The sequence below is a fragment of the Hesperophylax consimilis genome, chromosome 21 (assembly GCF_061612785.1).
Source record: "Hesperophylax consimilis isolate HC1 chromosome 21, BYU_Hcon_1.0, whole genome shotgun sequence".
Classification (NCBI taxonomy): domain Eukaryota; kingdom Metazoa; phylum Arthropoda; class Insecta; order Trichoptera; family Limnephilidae; genus Hesperophylax; species Hesperophylax consimilis.
The window spans coordinates 24,837,827-24,858,250 of NC_142856.1; the positions used below are offsets into that span (position 1 = coordinate 24,837,827).

Here is a 20,424-nt window from a genome sequence, read left to right on the forward strand (position 1 = left end):
CTAAAATACCAAGAGCTCTGAAAGATCTACGATACGAAGATAGACTCAAGGAACTAAGATTACCAACCTTACAAGAAAGAAGAGAAAGGGTTGACTTGATCGAGACTTTCAAAATTTTATCTGGACATTACAGTTGCCCTAGCATCCAAGAAATCTTCACTACTAATAAAAATATAAATCTCCGTGGACACTCAAAAAAAATTACCAAAACGCCTTTTGCATCTAATCCTAGAAAACACTTCCTTGCAAATAGAGTAGTGGATGCTTGGAACAAACTCCCACAACATGTCATCGATGCAACAAATATAAATCAATTCAAAGCTCTATTGGATTCACATTTGGAGAGAAGAAAGGACTTATTTCAAACTTAAAACAACTCAATTACTGTCAAACTTGTTGTGAAATCAGATATGAGCGCATCAGCAGAATGCTGCCTGCTCTGCACATAATAATAATAAATATTATCTCAATTTGAAGCTGGAAAGTGCATACCTGTGTATCTATGAATCCTGATGAGCTGGTCGGCCTGTTCCCACAGGTCGTGCGATATGTGCAGGAAGCCGTAGTACTTGGTCAGGCAGACCATGGCCTGGTGCGCCTGCTGGGGCACGGCCAGCATGACGGGGGCGGTGGGGGCACCAGCCGCCGCCGCAATGGAGCCCAGGTGCTGCGGGGTCAGCGCCGGCGCCGCCGAGCTGTAGCCGCTGGAGCCTGCCGACCCCACGGAGCCCACCGAACCCGCGGGGGATGGCGTCGGGGACAGGGGCGACACCGTTCCCACAGCTTCCGGACATGCGGGCTGCAATCACAATATGCACATGTAATTATATGATGTGATAAAATGATATGTCCGATGAAATGATATGATGTGATAAAATGATATCGACACTTTTCCAGCGTCCATAAGATCTGATGATGACACTCGACCATTTGGCATTTCATCTGTCTGTAAATTTGTTTGTTACGTTCCATTTCCAGTTCAAGCAGGTGACCGTGTTGCATACTACATTTTATAAAGCCAGAGTTCGCATGAGCGTGGAATATACTACAAACTGTCAAATCATAATAATCAATACTAGCAGTTAAAAACCCGCTCCGCGGGTTTTTTTCTGCTAGGCCCTGCGGGCGGCTCTTGCTTGGGCTTCGCCCATTTTATGTGATATTAACAACAGTTACATTTAATAGATAGATATAAGAACATTCACAGAGAGAGGGTGAGTATATATATTGTTAAAACACGGAACAGGAAGGAGTTAATTAATAATAACATTCTAAATTTACGCATAATAAGAATGACAGTTGTTTGAATAAATGAAATTTTACGTATTTGTGATGGATTATTTCAAATGAAACACTATTATTGACTACATGTCTACAACTGATATTAACTGTTATCGTACCTAATATAATTAGCTCATAGGAGACTTGCAGTGCTTAAATATGTGTTACAACCGTCAATGTCTATAAGTTGAATCAATATCGTTTAGTTTGTCACAATTAAAGATAGTTTTAACAAAGTTGACTTAAATAATAGATTATTACATATTGATTAATTGTACCCGTGTTTATGAATAAAAGGAGGGTAATTGTGCGATGACATTAGCAGTCGGTTTAATTAAAAGGTGCTAATTTTACTCCAACTGGTGGTAATTCTTTACCTACAACTGTTACTGTATCTAATAAAGTTTAATGCTAGATTATATATACACCTTCATCAGGAGAGTAAAAATCTATATATAAAGGTAGATTATTACAATATAGCGCCCCTGAGGTGATATCTCACAAAAGCGGCGCTATGCAAATTGTCCAATAAATGAATAAATATAATGTTTACATTTTATTGTGTATACACCGAAGTCAAAAATTAAATATAGATTGCAATTGGGAAAGAAGAAGTGGAAGGAGGGGGGAGGAGTAAGAGTAGGCTGGGTTTATAATAATTAGGAATTACAATATCGTTAGACGGGAAAGACCAGTTGAGTGGGAAAATATTTAAAAGAGAGTTTATAAAAAAATTCTTGTTAATTATATCTGCTTTTATATTAATATGTTTCCTCATTTCTAAAATTTCAAAATTATTTATAGTGAAGTATTTTAAGACCTGAAAAAAACAAATAGCATATAACCATAAAACAATATATTCATAAGACAAATAGCATTTAATAACGGTTATTCTAATAAATTGATAGTTGAAATACTAAATAAAAAAATTAAACACATTCTCTTCAAACGGTCTTTCTAAAGATAGAAATAAACAATGGCGTAAAATTATCTTTTAATTACTGTCTGTATCTGTGTTTTCTCCTTAAATAAATAAATAAATTCTGTTTGTGGATAACGATACTTCTAAAATTATATATATATATATAAACAATCCTGGTACCATTCAACTGGCGTTTTACACTAATAACAATGAAGAAATATATTCTTAATAATAATGATAGCAAAATTCAAACAAAAAAAACAGGAGTTTAAAAACTCAATTGAGATGATTGTAATATCTTTTACAAAGGTAGAACCAATAGAAACTTTGAAGTCAGAACTAAAGAATATCGCAGGGCTATAAATGGAAATAGTGAATCTGAGTTTGCAAATAATCTTTTAAATAATGATCACACTTTCGATAAAAATTCAGGTCTTAAAATACTTCACTCAGGATATAAAGCATCGCAAATAAATAATTTTGCAATTTTAGAAATTAGAAAACATGCCAATATAAAATCAGATATAATTAATAAGAAAAAAAAATATAAAAAATAATGATAAATGCCATTACAAAGTGATAAGCTTCCAGAAGAAATCTTCTTATAAAACGCTTGTTAATGGTAAGTAGTCAAGTATTGTTAGCTGCATATTTAAATATTCGCGCCAGGCATTTGGTTCGTTTTTAAACCGCCAGAGGTGCGCTCTGTCGGCCATCTTGAAGAAACGCGTGAATTTTTATAAACGTCAAACATAATCACGTAACTGTGGAGAATTTTCATTGTAATGTAATTAATCCAATGGATTATGAACTTTCTAAAACATATTTTCTTCGATATTATCCAAAAATTATATGAGCAGAAACGATGCTTATGAAGAAATCTCGTATTATTATGAGGCGATCCTAATTTAGTATGGAATTGTGTCTTAATATTCAAGTTACCCGAAACAGACAATTTAAATTTGACCAATCAGAGGGCCTACACCGTCCAGACGCTGGGACAATAATACTATCAGATTATCATGGTACCTACCGGCATAAAGAATGTTTGAAATAAGAATTGTCATTGAGATGGTGATATTACTTTGAACAAGTTGCATAAATCGGTATTTGAATTACATAAAATATTTATGATTTATTTAAATACGATTTCAAAGGAAATTTTGGTTCAGATTTATTAAATAAAAGAAAATTAGAAACATGATTTTTGGACGCGAGGTCTACTGTTCACAGAACTACTGGTAACTAGTATTATATATATATATATACAATCTGATGAAATATTACGGTACAATGATATGATAATATGTGGACATTGTAGATGATAGATAGAGAGGCTTTTAAATACATACATACAAGACAATAAGAATATGATGCGACATGAAAATCTAAATTATTGCCAATATATTACCCAGAATCTCTGTACAATCTGAAAAATGACAAAAATCATCTTAAGATTAATTCCAGATCATGTATAATAATTTCTGCACCACATTATTTACAATGACAAAGAATTATGAATATGGTCAAACATTTTTCTTAAATCTTAAATTTGTAAATGTCCTACAGTATGAAAAATGATAATATTACCTTCTGCAAATACTCCTGGAAGATCTTGTAGTACTCCTTGACCTCTCCTTTGTACATCTTGAACATCCGCAGGTACAGAAGCGCCTGGCATCTCATACTGGAAGAGGAATTAACAATAAGTATCATTATAAGTTTATTATCCACAGCTGAATGAAGGCCTCACCAATATTCCTCTGTTCTTGTGGATGATTCGTCTAATGGTCACATACCAACACGTCAATATTTAATTTAATTATTTTTAATTTTATTAACAGTCTGTTGTATGCGTAAAAGAAAAACAAAGAATGGAGAAGAAGAATTTGATTATTTTGCACTTGAAGAGTTCTAGTCGCAAAAATAAGCCATACCATAAACACATTTCCAAAGGTTAAAATTCCAACTTATTAGACAGCATTTTTACATATGTATTTCAAGCTTATTATATATAACTCCTGAATGCTGGACGTAGCATGATCAAGGGCGGCCCTATGCGGGTGCAATTGGAACAGTCCGCTAAGGGAACCAAATTGTTAAGACGCTAAGGCACTGATAACACCTTACAGTTCTAACACACCGCCCTTGAGATTTTGTATAGGCGCTATACAAAAATACAAATCATCCGAAAATTATTGATTACAGTGATGACCTACCTAGGCGTATACTGGTTTTGACAAGGGGCGTCATAATTTTACCGGCACCGTTTTGCTCAGGGCCAGCCCTGGGCATGACTTACAGAAAACCGTGAATTACACTATCATCGGATGGCATCGTTGTTGGGAGGTGGTCATAGATGAGACGAACTTGACAAAAACTAATGACATTGGATGGATGGGAACCGCTATGAATCAGCAAATTTGAAGGAGGTTTAAAGCAGTACGCCTGAAGGCTCACAAAGAAGTACGAGGTGCCTGAAAATGTCCAGCTTACAATGTTAAGGCACATTTGGCATCCAACTAAAGTTACAACACGTGGCGAACAGCAACATTCCCTTATATCTCCAACTAAAGTTACAACACGTGGCGAACAGCAACATTCCCTTATATCTCCAACTAAAGTTACAACACGTGGCGAACAGCAACATTCCCTTATATCTCCAACTAAAGTTACAACACGTGGCGAACAGCAACATTCCCTTATATCTCCAACTAAAGTTACAACACGTGGCGAACAGCAACATTCCCTTATATCTCCAACTAAAGTTACAACACGTGGCGAACAGCAACATTCCCTTATATCTCCAACTAAAGTTACAACACGTGGCGAACAGCAACATTCCCTTATATCTCCAACTAAAGTTACAACACGTGGCGAACAGCAACATTCCCTTATATCTCCAACTAAAGTTACAACACGTGGCGAACAGCAACATTCCCTTATATCTCCAACTAAAGTTACAACACGTGGCGAACAGCAACATTCCCTTATATCTCCAACTAAAGTTACAACACGTGGCGAACAGCAACATTCCCTTATATCTCCAACTAAAGTTACAACACGTGGCCAACAACAACATTCCCTTATATCTCCAACTAAAGTTACAACACGTGGCGAACAGCAACATTCCCTTATATCTCCAACTAAAGTTACAACACGTGGCCAACAGCAACATTCCCTTATATCTCCAACTAAAGTTACAACACGTGGCGAACAGCAACATTCCCTTATATCTCCAACTAAAGTTACAACACGTGGCCAACAGCAACATTCCCTTATATCTCCAACTAAAGTTACAACACGTGGCGAACAGCAACATTCCCTTATATCTCCAACTAAAGTTACAACACGTGGCGAACAGCAACATTCCCTTATATCTCCAACTAAAGTTACAACACGTGGCGAACAGCAACATTCCCTTATATCTCCAACTAAAGTTACAACACGTGGCGAACAGCAACATTCCCTTATATCTCCAACTAAAGTTACAACACGTGGCGAACAGCAACATTCCCTTATATCTCCAACTAAAGTTACAACACGTGGCGAACAGCAACATTCCCTTATATCTCCAACTAAAGTTACAACACGTGGCGAACAGCAACATTCCCTTATATCTTCAACTGGACGCCATAAAGCTCACAAAGAAGAAGTGTTAGGTAACTGAGAATGCCCAGCATACAATGTTAAGGTCTACTTGGTGTACAACTCAAACATGCAACCAATACCTAACAATCTCTCTTATTTCTCCATCCTATAATTTAAGCTTGCAGTCAGAAAGCCCATGAAGAAGAAGTATAAGGTAACTGAGAATGTCTAGTTTACAATATTAAGGCCCACTTGGTGTACAGCGCAATCTCTAAGACGCAGCCAACAGCTAGCATTCCCTCATAACTCCCCCATGTAAGTCAGCTCGAAACCAGAAGGCTCATGATTACTCATGAAGAAGTATAAGGTAACTGAGCTAACTGAGCTCGAGGGAGGCCTATGTCTAAAGCTGAACGCCAGAAAGCTCACAAAGAAGAAGTATACCAAGGTAGGTAGGTACCTGAGTATGTCCAGTTTGCTGAGCGTGCTCTGCGGAGAAGCCCTGTGCCTGGCCGGCATGCTGTGTATGGACTTGATGTACTCCATGGTCTCGCGGTACATGGTGAAGGCCTTCTTGGTGTCCAGCTCGAGCTCCAGCACGCGGCCTGTCAGCACGAAGCACAACACCGACTCCTGGTAGAGCATCACGCGACCCAGCAGGTCACCCTCGAGCTCTGCCGCCGCCCTCAGACGCTTGGCCTCCAGGAGGTAGTACTTGTGGTCTCTGCTGAAAAATCAAATGAATATCAAACATTTATATATTTCATTATTAATTATCCTAAGAATAGTAAAATTATACAGTTTTTTTCTTTCTCTTCATATTTAACTGAACTGCTCTTGTAGTAATCTTTTATATTATTTAGTTTACTGACTCGACATTATTATTTCCCTCCATTGTGTAATGTGGGCAATGATGAGTACATACATATGGTAGTTAGTCCCAGAATTCATGCACTGAAATAAATCCTGACTTCTAGTATTAAAAAAACTTTTTTTATAATTCAGCTGATAATTTAATTTATTTAATGTTAATTTTCTACAATCTATATAAATAATGTATGTAAAAATTCATTTGTTCAAAATCTCAAATCTCCGAAAGTTCTTCAACGATTGCTTTGAAATTTCGACACAATGTTGCATTCGAATATGAGTGTTATTATATACCCATATAATATAGATGTCACCTGTGACAGGTAAAAACATGCTTTTTTTAAAACAGCGCCATCTGTTGGACAAGCATGTTTCATTCGAAAAACATCGCTATCTGTTGGACGTAAAAGTAACAGGCGCTATTGTTTGTCTATCTGCACAGACAGACTGAGCTACAGCAACAGAGTGGAGGAGTACAGCTAGTTTGATAATAGATTATGTAATGCTATTATTGGGTGTATTAGTGTAATTATTTAGTTTAACAAACCTTTCTTCATCAGAGGAACAGTCCTGGTGCCCTCTCTCTAGATAGGAGTAGTAGACCAGCGGCTGGCCCCCGGGGCGCACCACCTCGGTCTCCACTCGCTCGTGATTTGTTGGGGTCGTCTCGGGGTTCTGGAAACAACCAAATACTCAAATACACTCAATCAAGAAAGTTTAGAACAAAAATGGAGGGCGCTGCCATCTTTTGACCCTTACGGCCGTTGTTCCCAATCCTACTGTTCAACTGTTGAGCCGAAATTTTGGCTCCACACTGCTCAAACGCACAACTACGCTCTTGCCAACAGAAATGTGACGACTGAGTGATCAACCAATTTAAGGAAGCCAAACTACTGGATTAATTTTAGTTGGTAAATGACTAGTTAAAAAAAGTGTCGACAGAGTGAAAAATATTCAAAGCCAAGACACGGTGGCATTAAAGACAAGCTAACACTTTCTTTTTAAAATATTACATACCTTTGTTTAAAAAGATAATAAATATCGGTTTATGTATTACAGTAATTAAAAAAATATATGCATATATAATAAATACAATAATTAATTTGTCAATATAAATTTAACATTGAGAGTTCTTACTTTGATGTCATTTTATTGTCTATGAAAAGTGGGCGGGACCACTTAAGATAGTCAACGGTAAACATGTTTGGAAACAGGCGAATCGAACGTTACTGAACAAATCACTTGGCTGATCGAAGCCTCAGATTGATCGTTCTAAAAGTTGGGAACAACGGCCGTTAGTGTGCCAGCTAAAGTGCCGAGCAGCCCCCCGCCAGATCACACTATTTTCACAATAACTTGTTTTATGCAGAAATATGTTAATTGTAACGATTTACCAGATAATATGTTTTTTATTTAATAATATTATTTTAAGTTCTGCAAGTATTTTGGTTTGTATTATTGCTACAGCGGGCTAGAGGGCGGTGGAGGCTCATGTTAAAGGAGGCCAAGGCTCGAAATGGGCTGTAGCGCCATTGAAGAAGAAGATTATTGCTACAGCTGTTTCGGCTTTCAAGGCCATTTTCTAACTGTTTGAAAATCACCTAGAAAGCAGAAACAGTTGTAATGATAATAAAAACCAAAATACTTGCCGAATTTAGTAACAATATTATTAAATTTGATTTCTATTAAATGTTAAAAAATATATATAAAAATTAAAAAAGGAGAAATATATTATCAAAAATAGTAAAAATGCAGAAACTAAACATTAAACAGCTCTACTGCAAATCTGCAAATTTGCACATCCGACATTGTTCTTCGGAACCTAGATATCTATCCTATGTAATTTCTCCAGAATAGCTACTTATATTCAGAGAAATATAATAATATAATAAAAAAATGTTCTTGAGTTATATATTTTCCAGCTAAACAAGTGTTCTTCACAATAAAAAATAAGTCATACGAGGCTTTCCTGTAAAGAAATACAGTACTTCTAAAGACACGGAATTTGCGACACGCTTTTCGACCGATAAAAAAATAACAACTATACTAAGATACATTATTTCATTGCCAAGAGAATAAAATTTATTTATCTATGCTAGGAGCATTTTTAATGGTTCAAAATACATAAGACCAAGCAAGTGCGGGGAGTTCCCAGCACATCCCGCGGGATTCACTGGCATTCCGGGGGTTAAAATTTAAAAAATAATTTAAAAACAAATATAGTGAAGTGAATATTTTTCACATCAACGTCAAACGGTGGTGTTCATGTGAAATCAAAATGAAATGTAGTTATTAAAAAAGTGTTATAGAATAATAATAATTTTACTACTTTTTGATAGTTTAGTATTTTAAATGCAATTTATGTATAGTTTATCTGTAATTATAATCTCACCTCTTTTTTCGATAAAATTAATCTACAAAACGATAGCATAGTTTTTAAAACTTTCCATTAAATGCTAGCCTTTTAAATGCTAGCCTTTTCAATGCAATATATCTCACCAAATGGCATGTTTTGACATAATGTATTTTTTTTAGTGAAACTTTGTGCATCATAAAATATGCAACATCCATGTATGGGGAATAGCCGCCGACGCATCACATATGCGGCAGTCCATTTGTGTAAGAAGTCGGTAACATAAGATAATGGGTGATAGGTAACCTGTCTGACTGTCAGTTTGGGTTTTTTGTCGGGGGGAGCAGGCGGCAGGGGCGGTGGCCTCTTGCCCCTCCGCAGCCGCGCCACAAAGGAGCTGCTCAGCCGCGACAGGTCCAACCGCACCATCAGTGGGCCCACGACTCCCGCCTCCTCCCCGGTCACCACCATGTCCTCCCCCTTGCTGCTCCTTATCCGGGTGCTGTCCTCTCGTATCCTCCGCTGCAGAGGGTCTTCCTCCTTGGGCTTCACGGATTCCTCCTTCAGTCTCCGCTGCATGGAGTCTTCCTCCTTAAATCTGCGGTGTAAGAGCTCTTCCTCTTTGATCTTACGCTGGAGCAGTTCTTCCTCTTTCAGCCGGCGCTGGGTGAGTTCGTTTTCTCGGATTCTCCTCTGGATGGCTTCCTCCCTTCTCTGCGCCGCCTCCTCTTCCTTTAATCTCCTCTGGGCTTCTTCTTCTTTTCTCCTTTGTAACGCTTCCTCTTCCTTGAGTTTCCTCTGGAGAGCCTCTTCTTCTTTGAGCTTCCTCCTCATCTCTTCGTCTTTCAGTCTTCTTTGTACAGCTTCTTCTTCCTTTATTCTCCTCTGATTGGCTTCCTCCTTTAGTCTTCTCTGCTCTTTTTCTTCCTCCAGCTTTTTCTTTATCGCTTCCTCCTCCTTTAATCTCCGCTGCGCTTCTTCCTCCCTTTGCCTTTTGTACGCCTCCTCTTCCTTTAATCTCTTTTGGAGACTGTCGTCTTCCTTTTCATGTTCCAAGGAATGGGCTTCGATAACCACAACTTGTCCCTTGCCTTTGCCTCCCTTGGCTCCCCCTTTGCCCCCGCCCTTAGCACCTCCAACGGAGCAGAATAATCGCTTTAGCGTATCATTCTTTTCCTTATCGGTGGTAACAATAGAGCAATCTTCGCCTTCACTGTCGGTGGTGTGCCAACGGCGTGGAGGGGAATGCGAGGGAGGGGAGGGGGGGCGGCGTTCATCATCACTAGAGGAAGAAGCGGGTCGCGGGGGGGCGGGTTGTTTGACCTTAGGCGGTCTACCACGTCTCTTCTTGACAATGTCCTCCTCCGCCATGCGGGGGGGCTTGGTCCTGGGCCGGCCCCTGGGCTTGGGGCGCGGTGGGGGGCTGTCATCCTCGGAGGAGGGGGGTGGCGCGGGACGGCTCCTTCCTGTGCGGCTGCGCTCCGAGCTGCTACCCACGGCGCTGCTGGAACGGATGAGGCGCATGTTCTTGGCACCTCGCTCATCAGAACTGTCGTCTGAGTTAGAGAGACTCGACAGCAAAGTCTGGAAGTAATTAAATTATGAATTATTACCAATCATGATGAATGAAGTGCACACATTACGTAATGAGTACATGAAGTAGGTGTTTGTACCTCGGTCTTGCCCTTGGCGGCGGCCAACACGCTCTCCACCTCCTTGGTGGAGTCATAGCAGGAGTCGCTCTCGGCAGCGGCGGCAGGCTGCGGGGGCCGGGCGGGCTGTGGCGCGAAGTTGGACAGGGACCATGAGGGCCGCTGCTGCTGCGAGCACGCTGCCTCGCCCGGACCCTCCACCACCTGCGGGGGCTCGTCACTGACCGCCACTGGAAATGACAAATAACATTGTAACATCTGATTTCATTCAACATTTTCACAGTCACAATTCAGAAAGAGACGCCTGGATGCTTTGGGCATTGTAGAGCGGATGAATGAAGAAAGGAGGAAGACATGGCACAATCAAGTCGGGCCACTTCAAGATTTATAATTAGAATGTATGCCAAGGCAGAGCTGTCCATCCTCTCTGGTTCGGGACTCACACACTAGGGGAGTGGATCAAATCAAAAGTAAACATTGTGTCAGGATTGTGTTGTGTAGCAATACATACCTTTGCCAAGCAAGATACCCATTTACTTCTAAGAATTGTGGTATTGGTACCTTTAAGTTATGTGATTTATTGCAGTACTAAAACCAACAAAACTAACCGTCATTAGGTTTTCTAAAGGGTAGGCAGAGATGACAGACCGTCAGACAACTTTACTCTCTTCACACACGCCTTGCTTCATTCACATTCATACATCATCACATACGGCCTCAAGTATTTGATTCACTCAATCATGCCATGTCTTCCTCAAGGATCCTAGACTTCAATCATTCGTTTTGCATCCTTACACTTTTTAGGTTACGTATGTTTTTGTAATTCTCACCAGGGGGTTTGGAGTCATCGCTCGAAGAGTCGGAATCCGAATCTGACGATGAGGACTCACTGCCGGATGTACTTCCTGCGGGAGGCGGGGAGGCCATCACACTCCTAGAAAACAAATTAATCACACATTAGTCAAATGTCTAATAACTGTCCGATAATAGATATATTGAGCAATTCACCGTCTGATAACAGATGTATCAGGGATATCATTGCAAGATAACAGAACCTCTTTTTCATGAATATGTTATCAGAAAGAGAGGTTACAATGGAGTTCTCAGCAGCAGGACCACCAAATCAGGGAAATCATTGTAAGATAACAGAGACATCAAAAAATTATTTACTGTCCGACAAAAGATATAATATATCAGGTAAAGCACAGATAATAGATATAAAAGTTGAAGGACTAAGATAAAAAGAAATTAAAACAATGTCAAAATAGTCGACCAAAGAAACATAAAAAAAATAAAAACAAAATGATATTATCAAATGTCGCGAGTTTGATTGTTAAAATGACTTGCGCTTTCTATGGGACAATAATAAAATATAATCTGTGCATTTACTTCGACCTCATCGAGTGAAACTGCATTAAAATGATTTCAATTTTTATAACAGCACCAATTCAAATTAAACAAATAAGACATATCACTTTATCAACTGAGATTCAATAATGAGAAGGAATCTAAAAATGGTCATAACATGACTCATGAAAATGGAGTGCTTTCTTCATACAGAATACATTAAAACAACATTAGCCACCTCCCTCAAACTCACTGGAACCAACAAAGACAGGAGATGAACATGTGTCCAGTTTGAATATGACTCACAATCGGATTTATTTATCAGTATCTTTAACCTTTTGAACGCGTTAATTTGCTCCATTTTATCTATACCCGTACGCGGTACATATTTTCAAATACCTATGCATGCAATTAAATGTCAAATTATAGCATTCTGGCATGATTTATTGAACTATATAGACAGAACAGATTACTTTCCACAATATGAAAATAAATCCTCGTGTGTCAACACTCTTAGATGTTTATATAAACAAAAACATAAAATTTCATACAAAGACGTACCGTATCTTTTGAATGTGGTCCCGCCATTCACTCGGCGTCATAAATAAACCACTCTCGGTGTGTGTGTAGTTAGGCCACTGTGTTTATAGACACAAGTGGGACACCATGATCACTTATCATTCTTAGTTATGAAAAGTTGTGAATGACAAACTAGTACTAACGCCATCCGTTGACAAAAATGTAAACTAAAGGACTAAAAGGCGCGAAGAGGCGCACTTGGTTATCGATCTTTTTTTATGAAATACAATTTTATTTTTGAGAAATTCTTGTAGATGTCAGCATCGTGATAGTTCTACAAATGTCCAAGTGAGCAAGAAATACATTTATGACGAAAGAGAGCGGGAATATCGGCCGTCAAAGTTGCCGTATCAACTGTTGATACAGCCGCGTGTGAGTATAGACTTTTTGCCGTAACAACAGTTGATACGGCCGCGTGCAAAGAGTTAATGTAATGTTCAGCAGAGAAATCACATTTGGTGTTGACCATCATTTTACTCAAAATTAAATGACTTGTTTATTATAAGCCAAACTGGGTCATTGATATAAATAATATCAACAAGTGTAAAACTTTGAAGTAGTTTTTCTGTGAATTTTAAATTTTAAACAATACAATTACACCTGTAAGAGGTTTTTTATCTAGTTAAGAATTTTTCCTCATAAAACACATTAATGTAACGTAAAATCAGTCTTGTAAATACAACCATCAGTTGGTAATAGTAATAAGACCAAATGAGTCGCAGTTCTAGTTGGACACATGAAAGGGTATTGTTATAAACCTTAGCTAGTTAGAGCATTACGAAAAAATAAAAAATAAATGTTGTTTTATGAAATAATCATCCATTTATTTATCAATCCCCTTAACACAAGCTGACAATTTGACCAGTTTTCCACTTGTACCACGAGTTTCCGAAGTTATATATATTTTTAAAGCAAAACAAACATTGCTGGATTATGAATAAATAACCTGACAATATTTGAAAAACTCCTACTACCATCATTGTAAACATAAGATGTTGCTTGTGCAATGTTCAAGGACTTACCTAGCAGAGGAATTGAACCCATGACACCTGGGTGGAAACCGTCGACCCAACCACTAATCGGTCCCTGATTGTCCTAATGATAGCCGACCTCCGATAGGAGAAGGCACCAGAAAGAATATATCTAAGAAGGTACTTACGAAGACTTCCTTTTCCTTGCTTCATCTTCACTATCGGTCAGACACAGGTCACCCAAAAGGTCGTCCCTATAAACAAAATAATTCAAAATTAATTAATCATTGGAAACAATATTAACGACTAGAAACAGAAAAGATTCAGTCACATCTGGGAATTAAACCCGGGACCTCTTCCTTGGCAAAGTTCTCAAAACACTAAACTAATTCGAACATATCAACTTTTTAACTCCGTTATACTTCGACGAGAGCTACCACCATTATCTTCATTTTTCTTAATGAATATTTTTTAGCTGCTACCTTTATGTAAAAATTGATCAGTACGTAATACTAAAAAAATTATAATAAATTATCTTTTTTATGTGGCGATCCAACAAGAGACTCGAGTGCCTGGAACCAGAGTGACTATCATATATAATAGAAAGCAAGGGAGATACGGCATGGAAGTGTCACAGATCTGCGACCAAACTGCACGCACTATCAAAACGGCTCGAAAGTTATGCGTTTGGTGTGCAGTAGAAACAAAGGCAGCACGCTGCTGTGCGTAGATGCGGTTTGCAGTATTATGAGTGAACGGTGTTGGCGACACTTGCAGTTTCATACTAAAAGGAGTTCATGGCCCATCTTACTTGTTTCTATAAAATTTTCAATATTTTTTTAAACGCTGGAAGGGAGAAGAAAAAGGGGAAGATTGTGAGAAACTGGAAATGCAGATCTGGTCACTAAACATAGCTAAAGCGAATCACAAAGCAATGCCAAAGGTACCTATAGTAGTCCCAGAGAGGGTTCGTAAGTACATCATCGACGACCGTCCACTTTCTTCTCCCACGTCTTGTGTGAAAAGGAAAAGATACTAGAACGATGACGTCACAAACCACAGACTACTATCTTATATCTTAAATGCACTGCTTAATAGCAGTCACCCTATGAAAAGCTTGCTGACTTCTATGAATGTTACTTAACCGGTCAGCAACGTAAGCAGATATACACGATAAAATAACGATAGCAGTCAAGTACAATAAGCGTGTTTACACGTCAACGCGTGTGTTTCCACAAAAATCGTCATAACTCCGTTATTCTTCTAGTGACATCCCTAAAACAAAAAGTAGAATATTCGTATTGATTGAAGCTTCACATCTCTATTCAAAGTTATCCATAGAAACCCGTAAAAAGACCTACTCAGTGGAAGCAAATTTTACCCGCCAAATCGTAAAACGACGCCAAGAAAGCCGTTTGACGTGCCGACCCGCCTCGCAAGTTTAATTATTTTTTTAAAAATATATTTTGTATGAAATGGTCAAAAAGTGAAGTGACAGAATTGTTTATTGTACATTTGTACGATGAAATAAGTGTTTTTTTTTTACATTATCCGTGATTTTAGTATCGTTTTTACATAAAACATTACAGGTGAGTCATTTTTACAATTTTTTCATGTTTCCATTCTAAATTTAAATATTTACAAATGTTAATATTTATTTATGATACAACAATTTGAAAGCCTATTTTGTAACCTTTCTAAAACAGTTTTTACTATTCGGCTCCGTTCAGTAATGTTTCATTTATAGAGCTTTGATTGTGAGGCGGTAATAACACAACGTTTTCGTGAAATTGACATTTCGGTAAAGACATCTTAGCTTCAAGTTCGCGAAAAGTCGGAGGGGTTAACATCCACAATCGCTAGGCAAGTGTCGTTGCCAATGGCTTTACAAAAATAATGAATATTTTAAATATTTCTATGTTAAACTCAGGACGTATCTTTATGTATTTGAAAGCATACTTTTAATTATAATTATCACTTATCTATGTAAACCAATGTAGGTTAAGACAATGACGCATCTTTTGGTTTGGTACTAAATAGGTCGGGCCTAATAAAACAGACATCAATTCGACAATAAAATAATCTAACCCTCTCCATGCCATCTGATCATAACTTTTTGCCCAGCTCGAGCAATCAAAGTTTTACGATGGAACCATTGATTGACATCAATGGTGTGTATAGTCACGGAGAAAAAAATTACAATAATTAATCATTCTCAAATTGATTGTACATTGTATTAAGAACAGATTTATAGTCACTATAATAAAATAAAAACTGTTATACTTTGCTATTTAGTAAAAGATCAAACTTTAAACAATACAATTATTTTAGTTGCACAAAGACCACCATTCGAGAATCGAAACGTTGCTTTTAATAGCTTTAGCAGTGTTTGATGACCAGATCTGAATAGCCAGTGATTTCTCAACCTTCCTCTCCCCTAACTTAATTCCCAATTTTATAATTAACTATTGTAAATGGTAGTATAGACAGCCCTGATTTACTTAACCTCAATGAATTTCATATACCTACGAGAGCTACTAGTTCCAAAATCGTGTTTAAATGTATCAAAATCGGGACTGAGCATTCTTACTTTAATATCCTTCCATTGTATTAATTTTGTTCTTTCTGATGTCGTACAATCAACGGATACAATTTTTTTTTTTTTTTAATAATCTAGTATTTTTATGCTTATATTTAACTGGGACACGCAATTATTGATTATGGTACATTTATATGTTGATATTAAATAAATAAAACTTCTTCCCCTATACCCCTTCAGCTGCACAACATACTTCAATCGGGGAAGCAATAGTTTCACTGCGGTATTCACATAAAGGCTTTATTTACTGTTGAGAAATGTTATGAATTGGAAGGAAAATAGGTTAGAAAATGGCCAGGGAAAAGGTACAAAAGCTATGCAGATTTAGTCACTAAACGTAGCTAAAATTATATTCGCTTTGTCGAGTTTTGAATCGGACAAGGATTTAACAGCTTTACCGCAGAGGTTGTCGTGTTAGTGTTTCAATCCATGTCCTACTTAACACAACATCCCCAAAGATGAAAGGTGTGAAGACATTTTTGTAGATCAAATATAGCAATCACCATCACATCAACTGACTGGCAGTGTCCAAAACAGAAAAATTATAAGTAAATGTATTTTGTATGAAAGGCTGTGGAACCAGCCTCCTTTTGTCAAAATCAAATGCTTTAACCACAGCTCAGCTGTTGTTCACAATGTTACATTATAAATTATAACACAAGCACATCGACAATCGACAAATGTTATCGACAATCTCCATTAATTCCCGAACAAGACTTGCCATAAAACGAACAACAGATCATGTAGACTAAATTAAGCATATTTTAGTATAATCGAGAATGGTGACAAGTTACCCATATTGTCGCTAAAACCTTTATCGATGTGCTTGCTTGGGGCCCTAGACTTAGTTGGTGAGAAACTGTTTTTAAAAGCAGAATTTGTTTATAAATACAGTAGAACCTCCATTATTTGGGTTATGCAAAACGAATTATTTGAACATAGAGAATGTTTGAACCAGATGAAATTTTTCCATTTGTTTTTTTTTCTCTTTGCGATAATCCCAATTCTCATTATCGAAACCATATTAGGAACCCCGAAGACGGTCAACATAAATTATCAATATTGCTCATTGATGAAACCAATCGATAATTTACAGAATCAATTGAAGAAATTGCCCTTTAAATGATGAGAATTTTTATTGACAATTAATATTGACTTGTCTCCGGGATATTCAAGACTCCATTTCATCCAGATGATCGAGGTTCCACTGTACTACCCTTGGACAGTGACAAACATAGCATAGAACAAATATATATTTTAAAGTAGGAACTTAAAAATAAAGTAATAAAGAGTAAAGGGTACTTACGCTGAAGACAGCTGAGTGTTGGTGTGCCTGTCCAGATCTGAAACAACCATTTTGCCCAGGTTAGACAAATCTATGCACATATTTACACCACTCAAAACAAAGATGTTTATAAAATCCCAAATTTCCCCTTTAAAAATTATTACAAAACTTGTCTTAATAAAATGTTCATAGCACTGTAAATTTTATTTGCAGTAAAAAACACTATTTTCGTCTGTTAGTCAATATTTAAGCAGTTATAGTTCAGTTACATGTTTGTAAAATTGTTCTTCACACTGCATTAATTTATTATTTTTTCGTCATGAAAGCACAATAATTCATGTTAAATAGTTCACAACACTGTAACTTTTATCTGTAGTGGAAATAACCCTTCATTATTTTTTTGCAACATTTAGTTATAGTCCTTGTATGTTTATCACACTGCAATGTTTCATTATTTTATCGACATAAATCCTAATCTATACCTTTCATTTGCAGTGGAAAACACTATTGTTTATTCTTATTCTAACAGTTCATTGCACTGCATTTTATTATTATTATTATGTACCCCTTATTGTATTTATTAATCTTAAGAGATTCCCTACAGAAATCACAATTTTAAATAAGTTTTTCAATATTTATTATTATGCAATAATTGTTGAATAGTTCATCACGCTGCAATTGCTGATGCAAACACAACTTTATAACACATATCCATTAGGCACAGTTTTGGTTTTCAGGTAACAACACATTATTCATTGTTTTCGTACTACAAAGACAAAATAAATACTTATTAATTTCGATTGATAACATTACACAGGGTCATTGCAAATGCATGCTATAAAAATGTGGAAGAAACGATTTGATACTTGCAATCTCTATTTTATTTATTTACAAGCTGTACCCCGAGACACGCGTTGCTGACTCAGTCTGTCTGGGCAAATAGAGAAACAATAGCGCGCATGCTTTTACGTCCAACAGATGGCGCTGTTTTTCAAAACACATGTTTTTACCTGTCACACGTGACATCTATATAATATAGGTATATAAAAAGACACGCGTATTCGAATGCAAAGTTGTGTCAAAATTTTAAAGCAATCGGTGAAGAAATTTCTAAGATTTAAATTTTGAACAAACGAACATGAAATTTTTTCTATTTATATATACTAGCACTATCCCGCCACGCGTTGCTGTGGCTCAATATGTCTATGCAGGTAGAGAAACAATAGAGGGTTTTATTTTTACATCCAACAGATTGCGCGATTTAAAAAATCGTGATTTTACTTTGAGAATAAGTTTCGGAGATTTAAAGTGTTGAACAAACGAATATTTTTATTTTTATATATCTTTTTAAAGAAGATATAGTTTAGTTATAAAAAAAATTTATATCTAGAATAAATCTTTAGTAACTACTTGGATGTACAACTTATTTGTATGACATTAGGGACACTTTACACTACATCTAAAACCTATTATTTATAGCATTTAGGCATAACCCACGAAAATAACCTAACCTAACCTAACCTACTTAACCCAGTTAATAAAGTTTTTGTTTCATCACTTTCCATGACTTTATATAACTTTTTAAAGATGTGATGAATTATCATTTTGATGATTTATCCGGTCACCGTTTGTTAAATATTTTGCTAAATCTTTGAAATTAATATAAGCCATAGACAGGTTAGTTGGCTGAGCGATTCAAAGCATCGGGTTCCTACACAGGCGTCGCAGGTTCATTCCTCTGTAGTAAGAGGAGTTCAAATAATGACACGTCATTCGTAAATAGCTTGAGAACGTTTGCGTTTCTCTTACAAACAAACAAAAAATATTTTCGTTGTTTACATTTTAAATCAATATGCAAATAGTTAAATAGGCATAATAAATTATTATTATGATTACTAATTTAGTTAAGAGGCCAACGAAATTGAAATACATATTATGTTAATTTGGTCGGGCGGCTTTATCAGTGAATTTCTCTTATCAATCGCTGGAATGTTTACAGCAAGCTTTATCAGAAATTTCAACGTACCGAGGCTCGGCGCAGATCGAAACTAAGAATGAACTCAAAGTACCCGATTCAACTTTTCAAATTATTTATCTTAGTTACCAGTCTAAAAAAATCCAGAAATTCATTAAAATGGAACTAATATTTTCATTACTGTTGCAACATCGATTTTTATTTATTTATTTATTACACGCCCTAGTGGGCTTTTCTTTAAAAAAAATACAAGCATTTTGTATCAGAGTAAACACTTAAAAATTAATGCAATAAAGAAGAATGTAAACATAATGGCAAAAATGAATCCTCACGCATATAATTGAATTTAAAAGAATCAACAAAACAAAATAGTAGAAGCGGAGAAGTTATATGGGTACATAGGTCTATTTGTGTCTAGAAGAATAAATGTGAGAGAATATACAACATTTATACTGATTAGTTTTCAAATGAAATATATCACCCAGATCAGAATATTTGTTTCCGAGATTGTGAAGTCTCGGAATCGGAGAATTTTGGTAAGCTAGTGTAGTAAAGGTAAGAAATGTTTGAAATTAATGTTTGAATGCAATTTGTTCAAAATTTTTGAACAAATTGCAGTAGATTCAAATGTGAGATTAAAATGGAACTAAGATTTTCATAACTATTGCAACATCGATTTTAGAACAAATTGCAGTAGATTCAAATGTGAGGTTAAAATGGAACTAAGATTTTCATAACTATTGCAACATCGATTTTAGAACAAATTGCAGTAGATTCAAATGTGAGGTTAAAATGGAACTAAGATTTTCATAACTATTGCAACATCGATTTTAGAACAAATTATAAAAAAACTTAATTAAACTTTCGTATCTGACGTATGGACAGGGAAAACAATTTTTTCATGCTTTTTTGTTGTTTTTATTTCTAAAATGGCACATTTCTTCCAAGGTTTTATTTTGATTACATCTTAATTTGATAAGCGGCTAGTTTGAATCAACG

At 36.5% G+C, this 20,424-nt stretch overlaps 1 protein-coding gene across 5 annotated transcripts in view; it reads right to left on the reverse strand.

Annotated features, from left to right (window-relative positions):
* Positions 1 to 20,424, reverse strand: part of LOC149413784 (uncharacterized) — a 361,784-nt gene that overhangs the window by 11,855 nt on the left and 329,505 nt on the right. For 3 of the 5 annotated variants that reach the window (XM_089644668.1, XM_089644667.1, XM_089644669.1), the window contains 9 exons: positions 17,472 to 17,508; positions 13,755 to 13,820; positions 11,500 to 11,603; positions 10,691 to 10,899; positions 9,324 to 10,601; positions 7,212 to 7,339; positions 6,255 to 6,521; positions 3,794 to 3,890; positions 493 to 799 (listed from right to left, as the gene is read on the reverse strand). In XM_089644668.1, the coding sequence (XP_089500794.1) occupies positions 493 to 799; positions 3,794 to 3,890; positions 6,255 to 6,521; positions 7,212 to 7,339; positions 9,324 to 10,601; positions 10,691 to 10,899; positions 11,500 to 11,603; positions 13,755 to 13,820; positions 17,472 to 17,508 (2,493 nt within the window). Of the gene's footprint in view, positions 1 to 492; positions 800 to 3,793; positions 3,891 to 6,254; positions 6,522 to 7,211; positions 7,340 to 9,323; positions 10,602 to 10,690; positions 10,900 to 11,499; positions 11,604 to 13,754; positions 13,821 to 17,471; positions 18,217 to 20,424 lie in introns of all 5 variants that reach the window. The other 2 variants (XM_089644671.1, XM_089644670.1) reach the window with 2 other exon arrangements.